Here is a 26,424-nt window from a genome sequence, read left to right as displayed (position 1 = left end):
GAGGTACAGAGGGCTCAGGTACTCAGCTGTCCAGGTGATCAGGTGCACAAGTGATGAGGTCCAGAGGGCTCAGGTATTCAGGTCTTCAGGTCCCCAGGTACCCAGGTGATCATGTGCCCAGGTGATGAGGTCCAGAGGGCTCAGGTACTCAGGTGATCAAGTGATCAGGCCCAGGTGATGATATGAGGAAGTACAGAGAGCTCAGGTACTCAGGTGATCAGACGGGGACTCTGTAAACACGATCAGCTGCAGGGAGCCATTCCCCTGTGTCTCTGGCTCGAGTGTTTGTTTGTGTTGTTACCCGAGATTAAAAGTGCTCTCACCTCACGTGCCGGGGCCCCGAGCTGAGCAGGGGGAGGGGGAACCTCGTCTGCCCCCCGTCCCCTCCCCCACGCAGCCCAGGGCGAGAGACACTTTCACACCGGTTACGCGCTTTCGGTTGAAAGCAGTAAATTAGAAAATTGATTAATTAAGGTCTACGATTCAATTAGCGTGACAAACTCAATTACGGCTTTTTAAAATTTCCTCCTTTTCTGCATCTCCACGGCTGCAACGGCGCCTTTCTGAGGAGCCAGGCTGCTCTGCCTCCGCCGAGGCTCCGGGCCTCTGTCCCTCTCGCGAACAGCGGGTGAGCTTTCCCAAGCAGCCAGGCACCTCCTAAAAAGCGAGAAGAAGAAAAAAATCCTCAATTCAATTTGCAATTAACATAACAGCTCCATCTACCTCCCCAACCGCTACTGTCTGCGCCTCGAAAGGGTTAAGTCGCCCCTGTCGGTTCTAGTTGATTGACGTCTGGAGCGCTCCGATTGGCCGGGTCCTCCAATCAGCCAGCGCCGACGGGGGCCCCCACGTGGGGTACCACCGCGACTCCGGGCTCTGATTGGCCGGCGCCCGCTGCGCTGATTGTAGCAGAAGGAACCCCACGTGGAGTTTTCATTCATTCATTGATCAATTTCGTGGCGCTCTCTCCCTCCTCCCTCGCCGGCCGGCCAATTCACAGACACAGCGCGCAGGAGACTCGGGAGGGGGAGGCCGAGGGGAAGAGTCTTTTGCTGAACCGGCGCAGAGTTTACGCGAGTAGAGCGAGGCTTTCAAAAAAAGACGGAGAATCCACCTTTATCTCACCGCCTTCCCCAGCAACAGTACGGGGGGCTGAGGTGTCAGAGGTCCGAGTGGAAGCGGGTCCGTTTCTGGGATCGTGCTTTATCATTACTAATGATTTCGTCAGGCCCCTCTTCTAGAGTCTGATGTTTTATTAAAGAAACAAGTCGATTCACACACAGACCCGGGCTGGACAAGACCACACAGAGCTCTCTCCGCGGAACAGCACCCGCACGGGCCCCGGCGTCACTGCGCCGCTTTCCGGGAATTTCACTGGGCTGAAAACGACCCGAGGAGAGAGGCGACTCGGACCGGCGGCTGGGCAGGAACAGCGCCTTCCCCCTTGTTCGGGGCCGGGAGAGAGAGCGCGCTGGGAAAAACAACACGTCCTGCTCCCGTCGAAAGGAGGGAGAGGGGGCAGGAGCGCCGAGGGCTTCCCGTCTCCCCAGGAGGAGCAGGAGCGGAACAAAGAGAAGGCGGCGGTGCGCCGGGCCGCTGACCGGAGGCCTGGCCGTCTCGGCTCGGAGCAGCCGCACCGCTCTCGGCCCGGCTGCAGCGCCGCGTTTCTCACGCAGGGCCGGGGGGAGGAGGGCGAGGGCTGCGCCCCGCACTCGCTCTCGTCTGCGCGGGGTGACCGGGCCAAGGGGGACCCCGCAGGCAGCGGCGTGACGCGGCCGCCGGCCCCGCAGAACAAAGGGCACCGCGGGCGGGGGATGCGCGAGCGCGGCGGGGCTCCTGTCCACAGCCGGAGCGAGGGCCTGATGCGCGCGTGGAGCCGACAGTGAGACCCCCCCCCGTCTTTCTGCCGGAGCCCCAACCCCACTCCCACGGAGGCGCCGATTCCGGACAAAGCCAGCGCCGAGGAAACGGCCGGGAGCATGTTCCCCCAGAACCGGCCCCCGGTAAGTCACGGGAGGCTCGTGTCTGTTTACCCCGGAGCCGTGGCGGCCGGGTCTGCTGTGATTCGCGTTCAGAGCTCCGGCACCGCCGGGCTCGGATCAGAACATGCAGCCATGTCCTGAAAGAGACTCCTGCTGGCTCTAACAGGGCTCATCCGAGAACTGAACTGGTCCTGAAGGCAGTTTTGTGGGAACGCCGTGCTGCTTGTTGTAAGTGTGGCCCGGTGTAGGAGCAGGCTAGAATTAAAGACATGTTAGGACCCGACCCACGCGAGCTCAGCGCCGGATTCTGGGAGTCCTGTGTGCTCCTTTATCCCGGGAGATCTTCCCAGACCGCTGGGCGGGACAGGGACAGCAGATAGACGACTCCCGCTTAAGTTTGCAAACCGAGGTCGGTTACAACAAGTGACAGCAGTTGTTGTGTTGTTTTTTTTTACTGCCGCAAAACCCCTTTCCCGTCATCCCGTCGCCCCGCGAGAAGCGCGCAGGAAACGTCGCTTCTGAAGTGCGAAGCTGTGGGAATCGGCGCGAGCTCGCTGCCCCCCCCCCCCCCCCCACCGGGTGGCATTCCAGTCTGGTCCGCACGCGCTCGGAGTTCGGGGTGCAGGTGGACACGCGCGGCGGCCGTTGCTCTTGGCCTCTGGGCTCGAGATGGCTGGGGGGGGCTGAGTTTGGTTCTCGGAGGCTATGAATCCGAGAGAAGCATCACCACTGTTCTGCTTCTCCATTTGAAACGTCCAGTACTGGAGGAGAATTGAGGCCATTTAGATTGATACCATTTATATACATTTTACTAGGAAGGATAACGCCTGAAAAGGCAGCCTTCAGGATTTATCTGGGCAAATCACTAAGCCTCTTATCCACTTAACACAGTTTTGTTTACCCGGGGTTGAATTTCAGGCTTTCCCCAGGACACTCCTGAATATTAGAGATTTTTTCTGGCTCTAATTTGTGTTCCTGTGAACGGCTTGTGTCCGGTAACTCGCGGCCGCGCGGCGCGGCGCCCCCGGCTGCGGGCCGACCAGAAGCGCCGAGGAGTTGAGGGGGGATCGTGGCGCTGCGGCCGCGGCGGTCTGAGGAGGAGCGGAGAGGCGTCCGGTCCCCTCTCTCCAGCCGAGAGGCAGTTGTTCCCCTTGTTGGGGTGAGAGTTGTTTGTTTGGCTGTGCTGTTGGATCTGGATGGCAGCTCCGGGGTGACCTCACCTGCAGGTTCGAAGGGGCAGGAGGCTGTCCAGGAGAGGGCTCGTGGGGTCACTGCTGACCGCTGGGCGTTGGTTGGGGCGGTGGGTGATGGGGGTTCATCGTGGGAAGTGAGGATCACTGTGGGACACACAGGTTTTGACCCAGACTTGCTCTGACTGGCTTCTCCTGAACCCCAGGAGCCATCGCTGGCTGTGCGGGGGCGTCACTGCAGTGCCTGGAGCAGTTCGGGCCCTGGGCGTGCCGCCTGACGCAGGGCCTGACGCAGACGCTGCGGCGGGAGTACGCTCTGTGGTCCGTTCGGACACTGGCTGGATCGTCGGGCACGGGCTCCTGTGATTGTCCACTCAGCGTTGACGGGCGGGGCACTGCAGCCTCTCCCTGGCCCAGCAGTGTGGCAGTGTGTGGCGAGCATGCGCCTGCGTGTGACCCCCTCCCCCCGGAGTGCCCACCGTCCCTGCAGCGGGTTCCGATCGGATTCGTCTCCAGCCCGAGGGGTGGCAGCTCACTGGAGCTCTGCTGGGCCACATGGTGCTGTAAGAGGGCTGGGGCATGGCTGGGAAAGGGGGCGTGGCTGGTGAGGGGGTGTGGTTGAGGAACAGGGTGTGGCTGGTGAGGTGGGTGTGGCTGGGGAAGGGGCGTGGCTATGAGCTCATTTTTTTTTACTTCCTAATCAGCTGTAAGGCTGCTGGGGAGCCTCAGCAAAGCTTCTGTCTCTTTGCTTCTCTCCAGTGTGTGACCTCGGGGTCTCGGCACGGAAATATTTGCTTCCGAAACTGGCCTGGCCTTTCTGGGAGCAGGAATTGGCCTCTCTGGAGTCGCACGGCTGAGATCTCTCCCCAGTCTGGGGGCCCCAGCCTCTGTTGGCGCAGGATTTGCCTGATGTTGGGGTGCCCCGCGATGGGCGCGGTTGAAAGAATTTTTCGGGGTACGCAGGGGCGTGAGTGCCCGCCTGGGCACGCTGGTGCCCGAGCCGTTTCATTCGGCCGTGCTGCGGTGGGAACAGAACTGTCTCCCAGTGCCCAGCGGGAGCTCTCTGCCAGCAGGGCAGTATTGATCGGGATAGTTAAGGACAATTTTGCAATTGAGGATCAATTAAGCAATCAGCTGTCGATTGGAAGACCTGGCTGGCCTCTCGAGGCGTGTGCCAGCTCTGTCCGGGCTGTATCCCTCATCACGCAGACCACAGCCGAGAGCGGAGTTCATGAGGGGAGGCTCGCGGTCTCCGCGCTCCCTCTGGGAAGAGTTGGTCGTGAGTCTGCTGTGGTCTGGCCCGGGCCTGCTGTGTTTGTGGGGTGCAGTGATCCGCAGTGCCTGAGGGCTCCAGCAGGGGGGCTCCCGCTGAAACAGCTGTGAAGCTCTGGAGCTGGAGTGCAGCGGAGGGGGGGGCAGCCTGTGGGTGTGACAGTAATGAGGGATAGTGTGGGGGGCCACCACTGTGCTGCCTGCGTGGGGGGGGGCTAGCGAGAGGAGATCCAGCCTGTCTGGTTGCTTGTAGCTTAAAAATATCTGAAGATCATCTCTACCAGCTGCTTCCTGAAAGAAACCTGCTCCATAGGTGTGTGTGTGTGTGTGTGTGTGTGTGTGTGTGTGTGTGTGTGTGTGGGGGGGGGGGGGGGGGTCTGAATCCTCCAGCTGTGCCCTTGCAGGCTGTGAGGGTCCTGCAGGTACTGGGGGAGTGCAGGTGAGCTGGAGTCCAGTGTTGAATCACATCGGCCTCCTGCTGTTTCATTCTGCTTGCTGAGACTCATCACACCTGAACTGTGCTGACCCCTCCCCCCTGGCTGTCTTCGCCCCCCTGCTGGGCTCCGTAATTCTGCTGGGGGGGTTAGTGTCCCTGTCCTGGGGGGCCAGCCAGCACTCGGGGACGGCAGGACCGCTGAGAGAACAAGTTTTCACTTTGCTGCTAGCTGATCGCTGAGGCTCCTAATTGCACGCGGGTCTGTGATCGACGCCCCCTGACAGTGTGCTGGAAAGAAGCAGAAGCAGAGGCAGAGGCTGGCTGGGTGCATCCTGAACTATAAGGGCATTTAGTGTCTTGTAAGGGTGACTGGAGAAGAAAAGTCTTAGCTTTTCCTCTGCAGAGTGTAATCTGGATCTGTCAGTCCTTACCAGCTTGATCATGAGGCCGAGCGGCGCCCCCACTCTCCTCAGTGAACCCCCCCCCCCCCCCCGACAGTGACAGTGTGGTGGGATGGGGTCTCTTCTGAAGGGATGGGGTGCCAGGATAGGCGTATCCTGACCCCCCCCCCCCCCCCCCAATATCCCGTTGTTCATCTGCTCGTCCCAAAAGTAGGGTCATGTCTCTGGAGTCGTTTTCCCACTCGTACCTGGTCCTGGTGGTGCTACTCCTGCTGTCACCCCCTGCCCGCGGAGCGAGAGCGGCCCTCCCGCCAGCGCACTCCAGGGCTGGCTTGTCTGATCCTCCAGCCACGCGCACGCCGGCTCGTCTGCGTTCTCATTCATGGACTCGGAACACGAGTGCCACAGTGAAACCTGGAATATCGACCTCTGTCCCCCCTCTTTTGTTTTTCAGGCTCCTCTCCAGCCAGCCCCGGGGTCCTCGGCTGCGGTGGCGGCGGCGGCGGCGGCTGCTGCTGCAGCATCGGGGACACCTCAGTCCCTCAAACTGACGTACCCCGAAACCCTGGACCGCATCAAGGAGGAGTTCCAGTTCCTGCAGACGCAGTACCACAGGTACCCCTGTCCAGCGCCCCACCGTGTTCACAGTCCCCCAGCTCTGACCCTGCTCCCTGTGCTGGTTTACTGCTGCCAGTAACCCGCCAGCTCGTGGCGCAGTCTGTTGCTCCATGAGAGGGGCCATCTGTTAGTCAGGGACTCCAGAATCTCACCGGGCGGTTGGGGTCAGCCCTGTGGTCAGTCTGCTGTCCACACCCAGCACAGGGCCTCATATCTCCTGCCCCTTGTCAAAGCCTCTTCACGGAGCTCTGGAGCCCAGTGCTCTCCAGCAGTGTGGGTATCCTGGGGAGACTCCCCTGCGCCCCCTCCTGTGGTGTCGCACATTCTGAGAGGGAGCTGTGGGTTTTCCCATCCTCTCTGGATCAGTAGAGCTGCGGCCGGGCGCCCCTGTTAGAGCACGAGCTCAAGCGCTCACAGATCTGCTGTTTCCACATTGGCCACTGCGGGGCCACCTCCTCTCTGGGCAGGGCTGTACCACCTGTGGAGGGGGGGGAGCCCTCCTCTCTGGGCCGGCTGTACCACCTGTGTGGGGGGCGGGGGCCTCCTCTCTGGGCAGGGCTGTACCACCTGTGGAGGGGGGGGGAGCCCTCCTCTCTGGGCAGGGCTGTACCACCTGTGTGGGGGGCGGGGGCCTCCTCTCTGGGCAGGGCTGTACCACCTGTGTGGGGGGCGGGGGCCTCCTCTCTGGGCAGGGCTGTACCACCTTTGGAGGGGGGGGGAGCCCTCCTCTCTGGGCAGGGCTGTACCACCTGTGTGGGGGGCGGGGGCCTCCTCTCTGGGCAGGGCTGTACCACCTGTGGAGGGGGGGGGAGCCCTCCTCTCTGGGCAGGGCTGTACCACCTGTGGAGGGGGGGGGGGGGAGCCTCCTTTCTGGACCGGACTGATACCGCCTGGGGGGGAGGAGCCCTCCTCTCTGGGCCGGCGGGATACTGGTGGGGGGGGGCGCTCCCCAGGCCCTGTGCTTGGGCAGCTTGTCCCTGTAGTATACGACCAGTTCAGCTGTCCTGCAGATACCACTGTCCACTGGACTTGTATCCGTTCTGCTCGTTACCAGCATGCTACTGGCCTGGGCTCTGCTGGAAGGCAGATCAGCACCTGCTGTCTCCAGGGGGCTGGGAGCTGTAGGCCAGGCGAGGAGCTCGGTTCCCTGGCTCGGATAGCGTCTCGCTGGGCTGCCGCTGGGAGACAGCCTCATTATCACGGCTGTCCTTCTCTCGCTGTCCTGCGTGTGTGTGCTCTCGTGCACGGACCCCCCTCTCCCTTCTCCCCGCCCTGTTTTCCGGGCCGGATTCCGCTGGGTCAGGTGGGTCTCCTGCTCACGGCGAATTTCCAGCGCTGTGAGGATAAAGCTGGCGGTGAACACGGATGTGCAGGTTGACAGACGACAGACGCGGGGCTGCTCCATCCTGCCTTCAGCCCTCGAGATGCCCATCCTCCTCCTCGACTCCCTTCGGCTCCTTGTGCTTTCCATCCGCTGCTGCAGGCCGGTGTGTGTGGCTGGTGAGCCCCAGGACGGGCAGGGAGTGTCCACAGCTGCTCCCAGCCCCCCTCCCGGCCTTGACAAACGAGCCCGTCGTTGGCAGCCGTGCCAGGCCGCTGGAGGAGAGCGGATGTGCTGTCATTACCTGTTGCGGCTCAGTAATGTACCGGCATTAATCATGTTCCAATTTCCTCAGCCCTCGACCCCCCCCCGGCTCCTCTGGCAGAAATCTGCCTTCTGCAAACAAGCCTCCGTGACAGAGCTGGGCCGCACGACCAGAGCAGGGGGGGGTGGGGGGGTGGTCTCAGTTTTCACCCCCTTTCCCCCACGGTGCTGATGTGTCCACAGTCCCCCCGTTCTGCTGCAGCCAGGCTGTTAGCAGGGGCGTGCTGATAGACACTGGAGAGCTCTTGCAGCAGTAAGGAGTGTTCCTCTGGCCGCCTGGTGACCGTCTCTCTCCTTCTCAGCCTGAAGCTGGAGTGCGAGAAGCTGGCCACAGAGAAGACCGAGATCCAGAGGCACTATGTCATGGTGAGTGACTGACCGGGTCGTCCCGTCGCCCCTCGTTTGGAACGGGGGGCTCCAGCCTTGCAGTGGTTCGCTGGCCCTTACAGAGGCTTGCAGTTGTGACTTACCTGCCAGAGGTGCTTCCAGGCTTGGTCTTCTGTGTTAAGTTTCCAAATGCATGTGCAGTACTGCGTAGGGGTGCTGCAGGGCTGCTCTGAGAGTTCAGCGGGATGGGTTCTTCAGGTGAACAAACTGCTACCGATGCAGAAGGCGGTCCTGTCGGTTACTCTTCAGGGTCACTGATGATGACCCTGAGAGACAGACCTGGGGTTGCCCTGTGAGCCGGGCCTGCTGGAGGGGGGGGTGGTGTGGTGTGTTGTGTGCATGTGTGATGGGTCCTCTAGGGGGCGCTGTGTGAGAGAGAAGGCTGGTGAGGGTGCCCTGTGAGACAGATCCACTAGTGGGGCTATGTGAGAGAGAAGGCTGGTGAGGGTGCCCTGTGAGTCAGCTCCACTAGGGGGCACTGTGTGTGAGAGAGAAGGCTGGTGAGGGTGCCCTGTGAGACAGATCCACTAGGGGGTGCTGTGTGTGTGTGAAAGGTCCTGCAGGGGGCTCTGTGTGTGTGACAGGCTGGTGAAAGTGCTGTCAGCTCACTGGCACAGACTCCTTGGCACTGGAGCTCTCCTACTCTTTTGGCTGGGAGGTTTGGAGTTTAAAAGTTGCCTAGCAACAGTGGAGCCTTGGAGCCAGATCTCGGAGTCATTAATTATGAATTGTTTTTATTGTAAAAGCCCCAGCTGTATCACTGCTTGCCATTGTGGAGGTCTGTCTCATGTGTTGCTTTGTTTTTCAGTATTACGAGATGTCCTACGGTCTGAACATCGAAATGCACAAGCAGGTAAGCCAGTCCTGCTGTTCCTCATGGTAGGGACCGGCCTCTCTGGGGCTGGGTGCTGCCCTCCCAGGAGCCCTGCTGTTTATTAGTGAAGGACGGCCTTCTGTCGGGGGTCATGCTGAACACACTCCTGCACAGACAGTGAAACGAAATCGGTTGATTTAGATGCTGAATCATCCCTCGGTCAGCCCCTCCAGACCGCTGTCTCCCAGCGCCAGTCGAATCGATCCTCTCATCTCACGGCCGGCGGGATTGCTGCTGGACAGCCCCTCTCCTGCGAGTGGGCTCTGGCCGGGCTGGCTCCTCGGGGGGGCAGTCTGTGGGTCTGCTGGGCAGGGAGTGGGGGTTCTGTGCACCCCCTGTCTCTCCTGAGCTGGTGTCCCTCTCTTGCAGACGGAAATCGCCAAGCGGCTGAACGTGATCTGTGCCCAGCTCATCCCCTTCCTGTCCCAGGAGGTGAGTCCCTCTCGCTCTCGGACCCGGGTCTACGCCGACACGCCACTTCCCCCAGGGGGGCAGGACAGACGTTGTGCTGCTTTTGGAAATGCGGATCCTCTCCAACATGTCACCCACTGCCCACTGGAGCCCAGCAGGTGTGAGCCTGGCCAGTACCTGGATGGGAGACTCCTGGGAAAGCTTAGGCTGCTGCTGGAAGAGGTGTTAGTGGGGCCAGCAGGGAGCGCTCACCCTGCGGTCTGTGTGGGTCCTAATGCCCCAGTATCGTGACGGGGACACTGTACTGTAAACAGGCGCCGTCCTTCGGATGAGACGTAAAACCGAGGTCCTGGCTCTCTGTGGTCATTAAAAATCCCAGGGCGTTTCTCGAAAAGAGAAGGGGTGTTACCCCGGTGTCCTGGCCAAATTTCCCCCTGGCCTTTACCAGTCATGGCCTCCTAATAATCCCCATCTCTGAACTGGCTTCATCACTCTGCTCTCCTCCCCACTGAGAGCTGGTGTGTGGGGAGCGGACTGGTGCATCATCCAGGTGGGGCTGCACACTGGTGGGTGTGGAGGGGATCCCCATTTCCTGTAAAGAGCTCTGAGTGGAGAGTCCAGAAAAGCCCTATGTAAGTGTAAGGAATTATTAACACCTTTCTTTTAACTTTTTATTAACGTTTTCTGGTACAATTCACAAAACGGGGGGTTATTGATGACTCGAGGGGCCCCAGTACTGGAGGCGGCTTCTCTCTGCTGTCACCCCCACTTCCCCTCCGCTCAGCCTCCTGCCAGACTCCAGTTTTGCTAATATGCTCGTGCATCTCGTGCTCCGGGCGCGTCCCACAAGGGATGACGATGGGAGCTCTGGAGATGGGGGCGTTGGTACTGAGTGGGAGGCCAGGATAAAGTCTGTGCCGTGCTGCTCCTGGAGAGAACCGGAGGCGATGGGATGATGGGAAGTCTGTAGCACCAGCAGATACCTGCCCCCACCTCTGAGAAGCCCCAGTATCATGATGTCCCTCTTCCCCATGCAGACCCCCCCCTCTCTGACCCTCTCTTGGTTTACTCCTGCAGCACCAGCAGCAGGTTGTCCAGGCCATGGAGCGCGCCAAGCAGGTGACTATGGGGGAGTTGAATGCCGCCATAGGGGTACGTGGCCTCCCCCCTCTGCCTGCCACAGTGTGTATCTCCATCTTTTTACTTTTACTTCATGTTTAACTTTGTTTTGAAGGGGCTGTCCTACGTAACTGGATGTAGATGCTGGCTGGGAAGAGCTGGGGGGGTTCAGTGTGGGTCTTTTTTGGGTTGGTCTGGGAAATTGAGCTTTTTGGTTAACTATTATTTCCCATGTCAGTCATCCTTTTTAGTTTTGTCCTTCAGTGTCTCTGTGGAGTCAAGTGTGCGTGCTGGGGCGGGGGGGGTTCCCAGTTTAAGAGGGGTGTGCGGGCAGCTGTCAACCCAAGGGAGACTCAGGGGACCCAAAGGATGCAGGCCACTGGTGATCCCAGCAGCCCCTGAAGGTTCCCCTCTGCCCAGACCGCTGGCCCGGTCCTGCAGTGCTGGTGTCGGTGCTGGCTGGCCCATTCCCTCCAGCAAGCGTGAAGGTTGTCTGTCTGGGGTGTCGGGCCCTGAGGAGGGCAGTGGCCCCGTGCTCACGGTGTCCACTTGCTGTCCGTCGCAGTGCCACCCCTGTGGACAGAACGCCTGGCAGGGTTGATGGGTCAGCCTGAAATCGGCAGTGTCTAAACTCCTGGAACAATTTCTTGTTTCTGCGCTGAATTGGGTGATTCATTCAATCCAGGAGTTGAGAGATGGTAGGAAGTGAAAACGCCAACACTGTCTCTCAGGGGCTTCAGCCAGCCATTCCTGCTTTCATGATTAAAGTAATTGACTTGATAGAACCTCCCCTGTGCTCCAAGGTGTGACAGACAGCTTGCAGGGTAGGGTGGATTGAGATGGGCTGACCGCTGGCTGTGTCCGTGTGCTGGGACAGGCCGGCGTCCTGCTGCTCCAGTCCCGGATGGCCACAGTCTTGCAGGTTCTCTTCAGTGAGCAGCCAAAGGCCCTTGGGAAGTGTTAAACTGCTCCAGTCAGGAGAGCAGAATGAAGACCCCCAGACACTGCAGCCCCCCAGGACTGGAGCAGTGCACCCCTGGGTTAGAGAGCTAAATCTGAAGCCCTGTATTGTTCCACTGCAGCTGCTGAGCGCCGAAGTGCATCAGACAGTAATTAAAACCTCGTTTCAGTTAGAGCTCAGCCGCAGCGCGCCATCTCGGGCCCGACCGCCTCCCCCTCGCTGGTAACTGTGCATGTTGTTCCTCCCAGCACCAGCTCCAGGCACAGCACCTGTCCCACCATGCTCAGGGTCTGCCCCTGGCCGCCCACCCCTCAGGGCTGCAGCCGCCCGGCCTTGCGTCTCTGGGTGGGGGCTCGGGGCTGCTGGCGCTGTCGGGGGCGCTGGGTGCTCAGGCCTCGCTGGCCGCCAAGGAGGAGAGGGCGCACCTGGAGGCCGCCGCCGCTGCAGCCGCCGCGGAGCATCACCGAGGTGTGTGCGCGGCCGCATGGATCAGGGTGTTGGTGTTTGTGCATGCATTTCTCTGTGTGCGGTTGTTGATGTCTGGGTGTGTTGGATTGTTCCTGGGTGCCTCTGCGTGTCGTGTTTGGTGTTCGTTTGCTCAGGTCTGCTGGGCTTTAGCCTGTTTGATTTGCTCTGGGTTCCACATGTGCCTGCAGATACTGGCGTCTTGGAAAGGTGGGATGTCTGATGTTGTTTTTGTTTGCTTTGTTTTGGCTCGCCCTGGGGGTGTTGTGCTGCTCTGCGGGGGTGACCTTAGACCGCGAGCCCGGCCCGGTGAGTGCCATCACTACCGCATCCAGTCCAGATCTTTGGCTCCCTGGGGGAGAATATCTTATTCCAGTCTCTGTTCTTGCTCCCCTCCGCTTCCAGAGCTCGTTGGCTAACGGAGACAAGAGCCGGCCGCCCCCGGACTACCTCAGCAACGGGAAGAAGCGCAAGGCGGATGAGAAGGAGTTCCTGACGGATTACGTACGTTCACGCGCTTGTCTGTGGAGAGGAAGGAGGCTAATTGGTGAAGGAACTGGGAGTCTCACTGTTGCACAGGGACGGCAGCTGTACGTTCAGCAACACCCCCTGCACTGACCCTGGCTGTCCTCAGTGGTCACCGCCTGTCCAGCAGGCTGTGTACTGGACTGTACTGACCCCTGCTGTCTGTGATCATGGTCTGTCCAGCAGGCTGTGTATTAGACTGTACTGACTGCTCCTGTCCTCAATCATGGTGTGTCCAGCAGGCTGTGTACTGGACTGTACTGACAGCTGCTGTCCTCTGTGGTCACTCTATCCACAGTTCTGTGTACTGGACTGTGTAGCTGTGTTGCCCAGTACCTGCAGGTCATCAGCGTGTTTCTCTCTCCACAGGGCAGCGACGCAGACAAGAGTGATGACAACCTGGTGGTTGACGAGGTGTGTTTTTTTTAGAGGATGCATGATAAGTGGGGCCCTGGGTTCCATTCTTGACCTCGAGTGCGGTCTGTGTGGAGTTTGTACGTCCTCTTGGGTTTCTTCCAGGTGCACCAGTTCCCACTGGTGGTGGTGAGAATTGGCTTCTGGGGAAATGGTGTGAGTGTCTGTCCTGCAATGGACTAGCGTCTCGTCCAGGGCGTACCCTGCCTTGCACCTGTTGCTTGCTGGGATAGGCTCTGTACTGGGTAAAGGGGTTTAGAAAATGGATGGACGCACAACCATTGCACCCTGTCCCCATCCTCCACACGGCTGTCCCTCAACCCCGCGGTCTGTTGTCTCCGCCTCTCGCAGGACCCCGCGTCCCCCCGCAGCGTGAACTCCTACTCCTCCCGGGAGAACGGGCTGGACCGGCTCCCCCTGCAGAGGAAGGACCCCCCCCAGGCCAGCCCCGCCTCGCTGGCCTCCTCCAGCAGCGCCACCTCCCCCTCCCACAGCAAGGAGCCGCCGCCGGTATGCCTGCTCGACTCGGGCAGTCTCGCCTTTTCTCATTCTGCTCGTTGAAGGATTGGCTATCCTGAATGTATCCTGAAATGCATTGTGCAGATAATTTTGTTTAGGAAGGGCATCTTCCCGCTGTGGAGCTGTAACATTTGTGCCAGCTTGGAGGAAATAGCCCGAGAGGAGAAATGGATTTCTCTGTCTGATTGCGTCCGTCTCCCTCCCCCCAGAGCGAGAAGTCCAGCACCCCCGGGCTGAAGCCTGGCACCCCGATGCCCCCGGGCGAGGCCTCCACCCCCGGGCCCAGCTCTGCCCCGCCCCAGTTCCGGCCCGTCCCAGGAAAGCCAGGCGTCGACCCGCTAGGTAGGAGAGAGTATTGCTGCGGCCGCTTGTTGATGTCGTCCTCGCTGTCTGATCGCTTGGTCACGGACGGCCCTTTACCGCTGCTCCCGAGCCGCGCAGGCGGAGCGACTCAAGTCAAGTCAAGGGGGCTCCCTGTAGCCCCATGGCCCTGGAGAGCTCCGCCTGGGTGCCAAGGCATGGGAGACCCTGCGCTGATCTGAGGTGCCCCTGCAGCAGACACCGCAGGGCTCTGGCCTACGATGAGGGGGGCCAAGAGAGGGGTCGCCATACAGCCACAGAGCTGCAATGCGCAGTTTCACCAGCAGAGGGCGGTATGTCCCTGGGTCACCCTGTCAAATCCCACTTCAGGTTACAGTGGTGTCCCAGTAGCACTGGCTCTGAACATGCAGAGGATATAAATTGTCAGTTATGAACGAATAGGAGAAAGGAGGCATTGAGTGTTTCTGGCAACAGCAGTCATGTGTCTGGCCTCGGCTGCGGGCAGGACTCTCCACTGACGCATGTCCAGCTGATCTGGGTCAGTTAATTGTGTGGGGAAGAGTTTTGTGAAGTTTCTTTTCTGGGCTTGTCTATTGTAGCGACGTGCTCTCCTGCAGCAGAGGCACTGACGTGATTCCTGGGGTGACCGTTTCTCCACGCGGGTTGGTTCTGCTGCTGACGGGCCCGGAGCCCACCTCTCTGCTGACAAGCTCTTCTTTCTCTCTCTCTCTCCCCCCTCCGCCAGCCCTGGGGCTCCGGACACCCCTCCCCGTGCAGGGCTCCTACCCCCCGGGGGCGTTCGGCCTGCCCCACCCCGCTGTGAACGGGGAGCTGGGGGGCGCCGCGGGGTACGCGGGGCTGCACCTTGTCTCGCCACAGATCAACGGAGCTGCAGCCGTCGGCTATGGGCGCTCGCCCGTGGTGAGAGGAGGGGCATTGGGGTCAGGGGTTAGCGTCCAGGGTGGGGAACGGGGTCAGGGGGTCAGGGAAGACGGGGCTCAGCCCCAGGGAGGTGGGGAGAGTGACTGGCAGACTGAGCCAGTGAGAGACGTGAGCGTTGTATCTCCTCCTGTAGGTTGGCTACGAGTCGCCCCACTCGCACATGAGGGTCCCCGGACTGCCGGCCAGCATGCAGACCGCTGCCTCGGGCAAGCCGTGAGTACACCCCGCCCCCCCCCCCCATCCTCTACTCGCTTCCTGTTGCAGTGCATTGTGGGGATTTTGTTTGGATTCTTCAGAGTCCTAGTGAGTGGCTGCAATATTGGTTTTGTTTGCCAATCACAAAAGCCAGCCAGCTGACTTCCTGGATGGTACATCACAGGCAGGCCTGGAAGGTATTAGCTAAGAATACAGCAACTGTAAGCTCCTGTACTCTCTAGTGCCCCCTGTCTGCCTCTCCCTGCAGTGCCTACTCCTTCCACGTGAGCGCGGACGGGCAGATGCAGCCGGTGCCCTTCCCCCCTGACGCCCTGCTGGGCCCCGGCATCCCGCGCCACGCCCGGCAGATCCACACGCTGAGCCACGGCGAGGTGGTGTGCGCCGTCACCATCAGCACCTCCACGCGCCACGTCTACACCGGCGGCAAGGGCTGCGTCAAGGTGTGGGACATCAGCCAGCCGGGCAGCAAGAGCCCCATGGCCCAGCTGGACTGCCTGGTGAGGCCGCCGCCCTGGCGCTGCCGATCTGTTTGCCATGAGTGCAGTTGCTGTGCAATACACTTGCTAACACAGTTAACAATCCTCCCAGCAGTATTGACACTGCTCTGTTTTGTCCAATCAGAACAGAGATAACTACATCCGCTCCTGCAAGCTCCTCCCCGATGGGCGGACCTTGATCGTGGGCGGGGAGGCCAGCACGCTGTCCATCTGGGACCTGGCCACGCCCACCCCGCGCATCAAGGCGGAGCTGACGTCCTCGGCCCCCGCCTGCTACGCCCTGGCCATCAGCCCCGACGCCAAGGTGTGCTTCTCCTGCTGCAGCGACGGCAACATCGTGGTGTGGGACCTGCAGAACCAGACGCTGGTCAGGTAGGGAGAGGGGCGGGGCTGAGAGGGGGGAGGAGGTCAGTGGAGGGTCAGGGTCAGTGTTATTGTTTCAGTGTGGGGTCAGTAGTCAGTGTGCCAGCATAGGGTCAGTGTATCAGTACAGAGCTTGGGGGGGTCAGGGATCAGTGTAGAATGGGGGGGGGGGTCACAGGCAGTGGGGGTCAGTCCAGATTGCTGACAGGAGCCCCTGGCTCCCTCAGGCAGTTCCAGGGCCACACGGACGGGGCCAGCTGTATCGACATCTCCAACGACGGCACCAAGCTGTGGACCGGAGGGCTGGACAACACCGTGCGCTGCTGGGACCTGCGGGAGGGACGACAGCTGCAGCAGCACGACTTCACCTCACAGGTGACTGGGATCCGCTGGGGATCGCCTGGGATACAGGGGGCTCTGCTGGGAATGAAGTGCGCTGTGCTGTGGAGGATACTTGAGGCTCTGTGGGATCTGTGTGCTGCTCCAGTTTCTGTGGGGATCTGGTGTGTCAGCAGTGGGAGGAAGAGCAGGGGGGTTGCAGGGCAGCAGGCAGGTCCTGAAGATGGCGGGCAGAGTGTTTGTGTTCGAGTGTCTCTGCTCAGGGATCCCGACTTCAGTGCCTTCCCTGCCTGGTGTGACGGTGTCCGTGTGCAGAGTCTGAGTGCGGGGCAGTCTGCCTGCAGCGTGCCAGCTAACCTCTCTCCCTCTGTGCCAGATCTTCTCCCTGGGCTACTGTCCCACCGGCGAGTGGCTGGCCGTGGGCATGGAGAGCAGCAACGTGGAGGTGCTGCACGTCTCCAAGCCCGACAAGTACCAGCTGCACCTGCATGAGAGCTGCGTGCTCTCGCTCAAGTTCGCCTACTGCGGTGAGTCCGCGCCCTGGGGCTGTGGTGTCCTTCAGTCTTCCAGAGCACTCAGAGGAGAAATGATGGCCGTGTGGACAGAGGAGGGAACAGATCTATAGAAAAGCATCTGAGGGCTGCCTGCTCTCTGCAGGCTTATCCAGGCAACAGCTTATTGTCCTTAACTGCTGTTAGGAGGTTCAAGTTGATAAAAAGTACAGCTTCTGTTTAAGTGGTGAGATGGCACATTGTACTGCAGTAAGTGATGGATAGTTTTCCTTGTGAAAGATCTGCCAGTGAACCAGAGCAGCATTGCTCTAATTTGCACGGATTGTCTAAGAATAACGGTCAATGATGAGTGTTATCAGGGTGCCAACGATGCACCTTGAGTATACGATGGTGTGAGCATCACCTCTGCAGTCCAGGACTGGCAGGGCAGCAGCTTGGCCTGGTGTTTACCTGCTCCTCTTATGCACTTGCAGCGCACTCACTGTCTTCCTATGAAAGTGCATCAGTATCTTTGTACTGACCTCGCAGTGTGATGTGCCATTTCTCTTTTTCCTGTCTCCTTGCCCTCTCTCTCTGCTGTGCAGGGAAGTGGTTTGTGAGCACAGGAAAAGACAACCTACTCAACTCCTGGAGGACGCCCTACGGAGCCAGTATATTCCAGGTGAGCTGGGCAGGACGTTTCCTGTCAGTGGAGGGTTGTGGGTGTGTGGGCAAGCCTCCCACTCCTGCTGTTACCCTGGCTTCTTTCAAGAAAAGGCTGGGTGCGATAATTGGACCAATTAGTTATTAACGACCCAACGGGCTGGTGGGCCAAACGCATGAACTCTGGTTTGTGTCTGTTCTTGTGGAGCTGTGCTGCACTGGGCTTTATAAGGAGACAACCAGTGGGCTGGCTGGGATTTGCTTTCCTTCCACGAGAGGTGAGCTTGATCTGTTAATGCGGGCAGGCAATAATCTGCACCATTAGAAACACTTCTGCAGATGATTTGGAGTCCAACAGGCTCACGGAGCTTTTTCAATTTAATCTATCGATTTGCTTCAGCCTGCATCGCACTAGTGCCCCGGAAATCTCCGTGCAGTGTATAGCGCTGTGGCAGGGCTGCGCATTTCAACATGGCCCAGACTCTTAAATCCCACCACAGGGAAGGTATGATGGATATGCTCTGGTTTGTAATTTGCACTGTCCTTGCTCTCTCTCCTGCAGTCCAAGGAATCCTCTTCTGTGCTCAGCTGCGATATCTCCCCGGACGACCAGTTCATCGTCACGGGATCGGGCGACAAGAAAGCCACCGTCTACGAGGTCATCTACTGAAAAGGAAGGGGAGGGGCCAGCTCTGAAGGGGGAATTAGGAGTGGGTGTGGCTACTGCATCCGGCCAATGAGAGGAGGGGGTGTGACACGGGGAAGGACCAATGAGAGCTGTTTTTTGTGAATTCCTCTCACCCACCCCCCCCCCCCCCTTTAATTCCTGACTTGCTGGATATTTGTGCTGTTTACTACTTGGAGAACCTTGGATTTTCAGCAACAAAAATGGGTGGATTCTTCCAAGGACTTAAACTTGTTTTATTTTTTTTAAATGAAATGTCTGTAGTGAATGAATAATAGAAATGAGGGGGGGGGGGAAACAACTTTGCCTCTTCAGATTCTTCTCAAGCAAAGAGAGCAGGGACTGGCTTGTGCCAATTTTGGTGGGCAGGGGTGGGTCTTCCTGTTTTTATATAGTGTAGATCAGTCTTTCTTCTGTTGTACCCCTGTCATTCATCTTTCCCAAGTGTCTGTTTAGGGGCCAAACCACTAATTAACCTGATTATTGGTTCAGTTAAGCAACTAAGGCAACCAAAAGACTGCTGTGCTACAGGGCCTGGCCTGCAGGCCCCTGCTTTAATAAAAACCGAAGGCTGTTGTGAGGCATCAATGTTTTCTTACTCTGAATTCAAACCATGTACTACTGAGGTCTGCAACCGGCACTGCTGTCATGAAGGATGCCGATGGAGTTTGCTCTCCTATATTACAACGTCTGTCTGTCCTGCTGCTGGGCTCCTCTGCTTCTCTGATATCAGAGGGTCCTTATTCCTAACTGAAAGTTAAAGGGTCGAAGGGCAGGGCCTGACACGTACCCCTGAGGAAGAGTTCCCCCCCATATTCCTGAACCCTTCTTCCTGGTGGTCGGAAAGTCGTCCTGGATGTCTGATTTAACCAGGATCTGGAGAACTTTAATTGAATGCATCCAGCTCTGATTTTCCCCCGAGTTCATTATCTTAATTCCCAGAAACAGCAGTTCAAAACCACAATTATCAGACTTTGCCTTTAAAAGAAAAGCTTCCAGACCTGTAATGGAAACAGCCTGGTCGGGATCCGCTGGTCTGTCCTGCTTGTGTGGCCAATGCTGTGGTTGTGAGCCGTTTGGCTTTAACTCTTTCATGGCCGACCTGTGAATAGGTTTTCAGTGTTTGTTTGGTATTTAAAATGATGCAGGAGAAGCCTTAGTGGAATCACTGTTTGAGCAGCAATAGGTGTGATCTCTGCCCCCTGGGGCTAGGGTGACTGCAGGGGGCGCTGGTTAGCTCACAGGGGTGGGGGGGCAGCCAGGCACCACAGCCCTCGGAGGAACTTGTTACTCATGGTGTTGGACTGGGGGCAGTCTGGATGGGGGAGGGGGGTGTTTAGGTCACTGTGTATCTTCAGTAGAGCTGTTGGGGAAAGGCGAGGGCTACCCTTTCCCTGCCTGTGTGGGGTTTTCTGTGCTGAGAGCCAGCAGGGCTGCTGTTCGGAAACAGGGGGTACGTGATGTACTTGTGGAGAATCTGAGATGGGGTGGGGGGGAGTAGCTTTAGTGGATGAAATGAGACCAATAAACTATTTTGTATGGCTTGTGTGGGTGTTTTTTTAATTTCAGTTAATTCTAACTTCTAATTAGTAAGCTGTGTGTGCTAGGCTCACTGGCCCTGTACTCCTTGAGGAAGGTTGGTTCTATCATGACTAATTAGCTGTGCTTTAACCAGAACGTCTTCACAGATCATGTTCAGATCAAAGGTGTTTCTGCCTGTAGCTGTGATGCATTTTCTCAGCAAAAGGTGGGTTTATATTATTAGGACAGCAGTGATAACTGGTTAATTACTGTAGTGATGGAAGATGTGTGAATTCATTATCTACAGTTCAAACGCAACACTTCATCAGCAATAAACGTACACACGTAGCTGTAAAAGAGCAACATAAATTTTATTTCCACTTTTAATTTTTGTACAACACATGGAAAAAAGTGAGAGGAAAGGACATGGTGCAATTTGAAAAGAAGTTCCTTGGCTTTTGCAGAGGCCTAAATAAGAGCTTTTTCTATGGATTTAAACAACTCACAGGCAGGTACAACGGACAGGGATTAACAGAACAGGACTATTGTATTGATGAAAGACTGTAGCAGACGCTGCACTGACAGACCCCTGGGCTGGAGCCCTGTTTCTTCCAGCTCCCCTGGCAGCGCTCCCTGCATGCCTTCCTCATCCTCCCGGTCCTCCCCAGCTCCATGCCTCAAGGCGCCCAGGCCTTGGTGACTCCTACTTCAAGACGAGCTCAAGGTGGACTGACATCGCAGGGGCAGTGACCTGTGGAGGGTGGGGGTTGTATTCCACCAGGCAGGGGGAGCTGGTGCCAGTGCAGGAGCCCGGACTGCGCCACGCCCTCCCTCAGTACACCACCTCGTACACTGTGGCCTTCTTGTCCCCGGAGCCGGTGACAATGAACTTGTCATCGGGGGACACGTCACAGCTCAGGACCGAGGAGGACTCCTTGGACTGTGAGGGAGGAGAGGGAGAGCGAGAGGGAGAGGCTTTTTAAGACCGCCTCTTCTGTCACTGACAACACCATCCGACCTGCTCTTCAGCAGCCCAGTGCTCAGCACGGAAAGCCAGGCCTCGGTTTAACTCTTGCACAGGTTCCACCCATAATGCAGAAAAAGCAAACGCACTCTTAACTCGGCCTGCAGCAGGTAAAATCCGGGATGGATCAGCCTGCTGCACACAGGAGTCTACGCTGCGCCTCACTAAGGAATAAAGGGCTGGAGGCCAGTGAGTCATCCCTGCTTTTATTCTCCCTCCCTCCTTCACGCATTTCTTAAAAGCCTCGTTGGGGGAGGCTGCTTCCTGCAGAGAGAGACGCCGGGCTCTGGCGGCTGCTAAAATAAGAGTGGCTCCTGCCACACATGAGCGCGCTCACGGACACATTAATTATCCCGTCAGCGCTGGTTTCCGCACAACACAGAAATCCCTGTTTGTGCACCAGCTGGGCCGCACCGCTGCGGCCCACCCGCCGGTAATCAGATCGCACAATGCAATATTTATAGACATGCAAATACGACACAGGACCAGCGAGGGAGTGTGGAGCACAAACACGCAGATACTGGCCAGAAGAAAAACATCACATCCCTGCAGCCACAGTCTTGTTAACCAGCTCACCGAGCTGAGAGCCTCCTGGTACACAGCTACTCGCTCTGGGGCAGGGGCCTGCTGGGCTGTGCTGGACAAAGCTCAGACAGCAGGCAGGCTGCTGGGGACCAGCTTGATTCTTTAAGAAGCGGGAAATTTGAGAGCGGGTGTGTGACTCCCCTGTTGTGCCCACAGTTGCCCGAGGTGGATAGATCACTTTATCAGCCATATTCCTTTGTCATTTCGCATACCCCAGCTTGCTCTCCATGAGACACAGACACACAGACAGGGAGAGAGAAGCTGGGGGGTCAGAGCGCAGGGTCAGCCATTGTACAGCGCCCCTGGAGCAGTTGAGGTTAAGGGCCTTGCTCAGGGGCCCAACAGAGTAGGATTCCTCTGCCGGCCACGGGATTTGAACCGGCAACCTTCCAGCCACAGGCGCAGATCCTGAGCCACAGTGCTTTGTGGGGATTTGTGGGTGGTGAATCCACAAAGGTTTTGATGAGGTCGGGTAATGGGTTTGGGGTAATAGTGACAAGATGAGGTGGGGTAACAGACTGGAGAGGGGGGTAACGAGACGAGGGCTTGGTGAAGCAGGAGACAGGCTGGCTCACCTGAAAGATACTCGCTCCGTATGGAGTTCTCCAGGCGTTCAGTAGATTGTCTTTGCCTGTGCTCACAAACCACTTCCCTGAAAACACAGACGGCGCAGATTCAGACGGGGCAGGCAGATAGACAGAGAGACCCAGGAAAGAGACAGGTGCAGTTAGACGGGTAGAGAGAGCGACAGGTACGCAGATAGCCAGTCAAACCAGGGCTCGGCGCACGGACTCACCGCAGTAGGCGAACTTGAGCGAGAGCACGCAGCTCTCATGCAGGTGCAGCTGGTACTTGTCGGGCTTGGAGACGTGCAGCACCTCCACGTTGCTGCTCTCCATGCCCACAGCCAGCCACTCGCCGGTGGGACAGTAGCCCAGGGAGAAGATCTGGCACAGAGGGAGAGAGGTTAGCTGGCACGCTGCAGGCAGACTGCCCCGCACTCAGACTCTGCACACGGACACCGTCACACCAGGCAGGGAAGGCACTGAGGTCGGGACCTGATCCCTGAGCAAAGACACTCGAACACAAACACGCTGCCCGCCACCTTCAGGACCTGCCTGCTGCCCTGCAACCCCCCTGCTCTTCCTCCCACTGCTGACACACCAGATCCCCACAGAAACTGGAGCAGCACACAGATCCCACAGAGCCTCAAGTATCCTCCACAGCACAGCGCACTTCATTCCCAGCGGAGCCCCCTGTATCCCAGGCAATCCCCAGCGGATCCCAGTCACCTGTGAGGTGAAGTCGTGCTGCTGCAGCTGTCGTCCCTCCCGCAGGTCCCAGCAGCGCACGGTGTTGTCCAGCCCTCCGGTCCACAGCTTGGTGCCATCGTTGGAGATGTCGATACAGCTGGCCCCGTCCGTGTGGCCCTGGAACTGCCTGAGGGAGCCAGGGGCTCCTGTCAGCAATCTGGACTGACCCCCACTGCCTGCAACACTGACCCCCCCCATCCTACACTGATCCCTTAAACCCCACCATACTGACACACTGACCCCTGACCCCACTCTGTAACTGTGAAAGACCTGCTGGTCTGACACTGAGCTGTACTTTACAGCACTGCTGGTCCTGATCATGACCCTTACACCTCTGTCACTCTCCATTACAGGCATATCCTCTCTCTCCCCGCCCCTCTTCTCTCAGCCCCGCCCCTCTCCCTACCTGACCAGCGTCTGGTTCTGCAGGTCCCACACCACGATGTTGCCGTCGCTGCAGCAGGAGAAGCACACCTTGGCGTCGGGGCTGATGGCCAGGGCGTAGCAGGCGGGGGCCGAGGACGTCAGCTCCGCCTTGATGCGCGGGGTGGGCGTGGCCAGGTCCCAGATGGACAGCGTGCTGGCCTCCCCGCCCACGATCAAGGTCCGCCCATCGGGGAGGAGCTTGCAGGAGCGAATGTAGTTATCTCTGTTCTGATTGGACAAAACAGAGCAGTGTCAATACTGCTGGGAGGATTGTTAACTGTGTTAGCGAGTGTATTGCACAGCAACTGCACTCATCGCGAACAGATCGGCAGTGCCAGGGCGGCGGCCTCACCAGGCAGTCCAGCTGGGCCATGGGGCTCTTGCTGCCCGGCTGGCTGATGTCCCACACCTTGACGCAGCCCTTGCCACCGGTGTAGACGTGGCGCGTGGAGGTGCTGATGGTGACGGCACACACCACCTCGCCGTGGCTCAGCGTGTGGATCTGCCGGGCATGGCGCGGGATGCCGGGGCCCAGCAGGGCGTCAGGGGGGAAGGGCACCGGCTGCATCTGCCCGTCCGCGCTCACGTGGAAGGAGTAGGCACTGCAGGGAGAGGCAGATAGGGGGCGCTAGAGAGTACAGGAGCAGCTTGCAGACAGGCTCTCTGTACTTGATTCAGCTGTATTAGAGATGCCTCAATTCATCATGGACAAGCTACAAGGCGACCTGAGGACCTGTCCATGACAGGGGTGAGAAAACTGAAGCAGGTAACTGTGGACCGATGGCTCTGACTTCTGTGACGTGGAAACAATTATAATAACTAAACCAGAGGATCATCTGTACGGCAACAGGATTAGAGGGATCTACATGGATTTAGAAACAGTAGATCTTTTCTTTCCACCTGTTAGACCTCTTTTAACCCATTTTGAACCAGTATGAAAGTATTAAAAATCCTCCAAGACCCTGAGAGAGTCAGCGTCAGGGATCCCTTCAGAATGAACAGTGAGACGCGAAGCAGGGGCACAGCTGGAAACGACTCGACAGCACTTTGAACACTAAGAACAGGAGGGCGCATCTTTACCCAAAGACTTGTGGGAATCTGGAACAAGCTGTCCAGCCTTGATGTTGGTGATCTTTCTAGAAACAGGTGAATCAGTTCCTGGGATCAATTAACTGCTCACAGGCAAACCAGCTAGTGTGGCTGTGTGGCTCCTTCTGTCCAGGAGGACAGGGCGAGATGCAGCCTCTCTCCCACATCCCATACACCCTGGCTGCTCCACTGGAGATGGGCTCGGCCGGTTATCAGAAAGACCCTTTCTTATGTTCTTATGTGTGTTTAGTAACTACGTTCATCTACACTTCTAGAGCAGAGCTTCTTAGCCAGAAGGGCCAGTAGCAAGGAAACTGCACTCTCGCACCAGGAACCTGCTATGACAGGAATGGGATATGAAAATCATTGCAGTGCAACAGATCCAGTGGGACCTCTAAGAATTTGATTTCTAAACTTAATTTTCCTGTTGAATCTGGGGCTCCTCACTGAGAGCGACTTCACGGCAAATGGAGTTTGCAGGAGGAAAAGGTTAAGAACCATTATTATAGCTGACACACTCAAAGTGATCCTGCAGGGGGCGCTGTAGCTTCACGCAAAACAGAAACCTGTTCGGCTTTAACTGAGAATCAAAGATCAATACCCACGACTGAAATTACTCACGGTTTTCCCCCAGTCGCCCCGGGCAGTGCAGAGGACAGCCCTGGGGTCCTCAGATGAGAGCGGGATTCGTAGGCGACCTGTAGGGAGAGAGAGAGAGAGAGATGTGCTGCAGCTTAGTCCTGTCTAAAAACCAACGCAGGTCACAGGGATTCCAGACTTGTGATCTCATTTTGAATTGCTGAGCTTAAATAACTTAGATGTGCCCATTTTAAATTATATTTAATCAATCTGGCACTAAAATTCCTTGGCACAATCCACACAGGAGTCCTGCGCCTGGTCAGTCCTGAGCACAACAGTTGCCAGATGAGTTTTCCTGCAGCTCCAGTGCGAGGAGAGAGACAATACACACTAGCGAATATTTGACCAAGATGAGAAACAGCAAAAAGAAACAGACCCTGGCGAAGTACAGGCTCATTGACCACAGTCTGGCCATAGAAACTGGGCGACACAGGCAGACCTGGCTGCCCAGAGGGGACAGGCTGTGCTCCCACTGCCAGCGGGGAGAAACAGAGACAGAGGTGCACTTCCTACTGCACTGTGACAGATACTGTGGGATTAGAGAAACATTCTTCCCGAAATTCAGAAATCTAATCCCAGAGCTCCCACACCTGCCAGAATCACAACAGGTCCCAATCCTATTGGGAGAGGGAGGAGGGAACTCAGTTGAACTGTCAGCCCAGTATGTGATCTCCTGTCACAGCCTGAGGAACAGTGGGTCTGTCTCCCAGTAATGCTCCATCTGTCTACAGTATATGTAAATATTTTATGATATGTCTTTGTTGTAAATATGTCTGTAGATTTTTTTGTTTCATGTTAATTTTATTCTTATTCCATTGGTCATGCCAGTAAAGCACCTGAATTGAAATGGAATTGAATTGAGACAGACCCCTCTCCTGCACGCCTGCGGTCTTCTCCTCTGCTCCCCCTGCTCTCACACAGCGGTGGTCAGTCCACACTTACCATGGGGCTGCGGACGTAGGCGCTGGCCGAGGTGCTGATCTGGGGGGACAGGTGCAGCCCCCCGTAGCCCCCTGGACTGGACAGCTCCCCGTTCAGCCCCGCGTGGGACACCACGCCGAAATGGGCCGGGTACGAGCTGGGGAGGGCCAGCGGGCTGCGCAGGGCTGCGGGGAGAGGGAGGAGGAGGTGAGCTGACGAAGACAGCGGCTCTGGAGTCACAGAGCTGCGGACAGGCGCGAGGGCTCACCCAGGGGGTCGGCGGCGGAGGGGGGCTTGGTGGCGAGGCGCAGGCTGGCGGCAGAGCTGGGGCCCGGCCCGGGGGTCAGCGCGTCGCGGTGGGGGGAGGGGCTCGCTGACTTGGAGGAGGGGGAGCAAGGCTTGTCCGCCTGGGGGAGAGACCGAAACAATGCGTTGCTCGTCTGAGCCACTGCGAGCGTGCAAGCCTGCCCTGAGGAACAGCAGCCCCAGCGCCACCATAATCCAGCTGTGCACTGCACCCCCACCGACCCCCCCGGGCGTCTCCAGTACCAGTGCCGGCTCCTTGCTCTTGGCCAGCGGGGGGCTGGGCTGGGGGGAGGCTGGAGGGCTGGGGGTCCCGGGTAGCTCCTTCCGCAGGGCGGGTGGGCGGTCCAGCCCGTTACCATGAGGGGAGGGAGTCCGGCTGCCGGGTGGGGAGACGGGCTCCTGGGCAGAGAGAGCAACCACAGGGGTTAAACATCATGGCAGCGATATCGGGGCGCCCAGCCCACCCCAGCGCCGCCCTGCTGCCTACCTCATTGGACACGTCCACCACCAGATTGTCCTCGCTCTTGTCTCCGTCACTGTCCTGCAGGAGAGGGCAGGGGGAGGTCAGAACCCCGCTCTGCGTCTGAGTCTGCTCCTGCAGCACCCCATCCCTCCCCAGGACCCCCACCTGCGCGCCCCCCCTCCTCGCTGCCCTGTCTCCAGCCCCTCACACGTTCACACACAGCAAGAGCCCACATCCCTCTTCCATCCCTCTGCTTCCCATGTCAGTCGTGACAGTCGCTCAGTCGTGATATTCTGCTGCCCCCTTCCCCGATCTCTCTCTCCCTCTTCCCACCCTCTCCTGGCCTCCGGCTGTGCGGGCCGGCTTGCGGACAGGGAGCAGAGGGACGATGTCACTCTGTT

General features: G+C 58.2%; 2 protein-coding genes across 4 annotated transcripts in view; one reads left to right on the top strand and one right to left on the bottom strand.

Annotated features, from left to right (window-relative positions):
* The first annotated feature begins 1,044 nt into the window (after positions 1 to 1,044).
* Positions 1,045 to 19,277, top strand: tle2a (TLE family member 2, transcriptional corepressor a). Of its 2 annotated transcripts, none has more exons than XM_088907524.1 (20): positions 1,045 to 2,003; positions 5,736 to 5,896; positions 7,847 to 7,910; positions 8,740 to 8,784; positions 9,175 to 9,237; positions 10,294 to 10,398; positions 11,545 to 11,764; positions 12,054 to 12,070; positions 12,167 to 12,265; positions 12,656 to 12,700; positions 13,052 to 13,210; positions 13,429 to 13,561; positions 14,286 to 14,461; positions 14,616 to 14,695; positions 14,946 to 15,195; positions 15,320 to 15,567; positions 15,786 to 15,933; positions 16,274 to 16,424; positions 16,994 to 17,070; positions 17,614 to 19,277. In XM_088907524.1, exons 1-20 carry the CDS (start codon positions 1,980 to 1,982, stop codon positions 17,719 to 17,721), a joined length of 2,373 nt encoding a protein of 790 aa, XP_088763650.1. In that variant the 5' UTR covers positions 1,045 to 1,979; the 3' UTR covers positions 17,722 to 19,277. The 2 variants fall into 2 exon arrangements, with proteins under 2 accessions (XP_088763650.1, XP_088763651.1); XM_088907525.1 differs by having other exon boundaries at positions 1,925 to 2,003; positions 10,294 to 10,335.
* Positions 19,278 to 19,608: 331 nt separating this feature from the next.
* The window catches only part of LOC148813716 (transducin-like enhancer protein 4), a 31,318-nt gene continuing 24,502 nt past the window's right edge, over positions 19,609 to 26,424 (bottom strand). For both annotated transcript variants that reach the window (XM_088907521.1, XM_088907522.1), the window contains exons 10-20: positions 26,048 to 26,101; positions 25,804 to 25,959; positions 25,523 to 25,661; positions 25,276 to 25,439; positions 24,316 to 24,392; positions 22,958 to 23,207; positions 22,586 to 22,833; positions 22,159 to 22,306; positions 21,663 to 21,813; positions 21,442 to 21,518; positions 19,609 to 20,197 (exon numbers count right to left, since the gene is read on the bottom strand). In XM_088907521.1, coding sequence (XP_088763647.1) covers positions 20,090 to 20,197; positions 21,442 to 21,518; positions 21,663 to 21,813; positions 22,159 to 22,306; positions 22,586 to 22,833; positions 22,958 to 23,207; positions 24,316 to 24,392; positions 25,276 to 25,439; positions 25,523 to 25,661; positions 25,804 to 25,959; positions 26,048 to 26,101 — 1,572 coding nt within the window. In that variant the 3' untranslated portion in view covers positions 19,609 to 20,089. The remainder of the gene's footprint in view (positions 20,198 to 21,441; positions 21,519 to 21,662; positions 21,814 to 22,158; positions 22,307 to 22,585; positions 22,834 to 22,957; positions 23,208 to 24,315; positions 24,393 to 25,275; positions 25,440 to 25,522; positions 25,662 to 25,803; positions 25,960 to 26,047; positions 26,102 to 26,424) is intronic.

The sequence above is a fragment of the Atractosteus spatula genome, chromosome 28 (genome assembly GCF_055471065.1).
Source record: "Atractosteus spatula isolate fAtrSpa1 chromosome 28, fAtrSpa1.hap1, whole genome shotgun sequence".
Taxonomy (NCBI): Eukaryota; Metazoa; Chordata; class Actinopteri; order Semionotiformes; family Lepisosteidae; genus Atractosteus; species Atractosteus spatula.
This window is presented reverse-complemented; position numbering and strand designations above follow the sequence as displayed.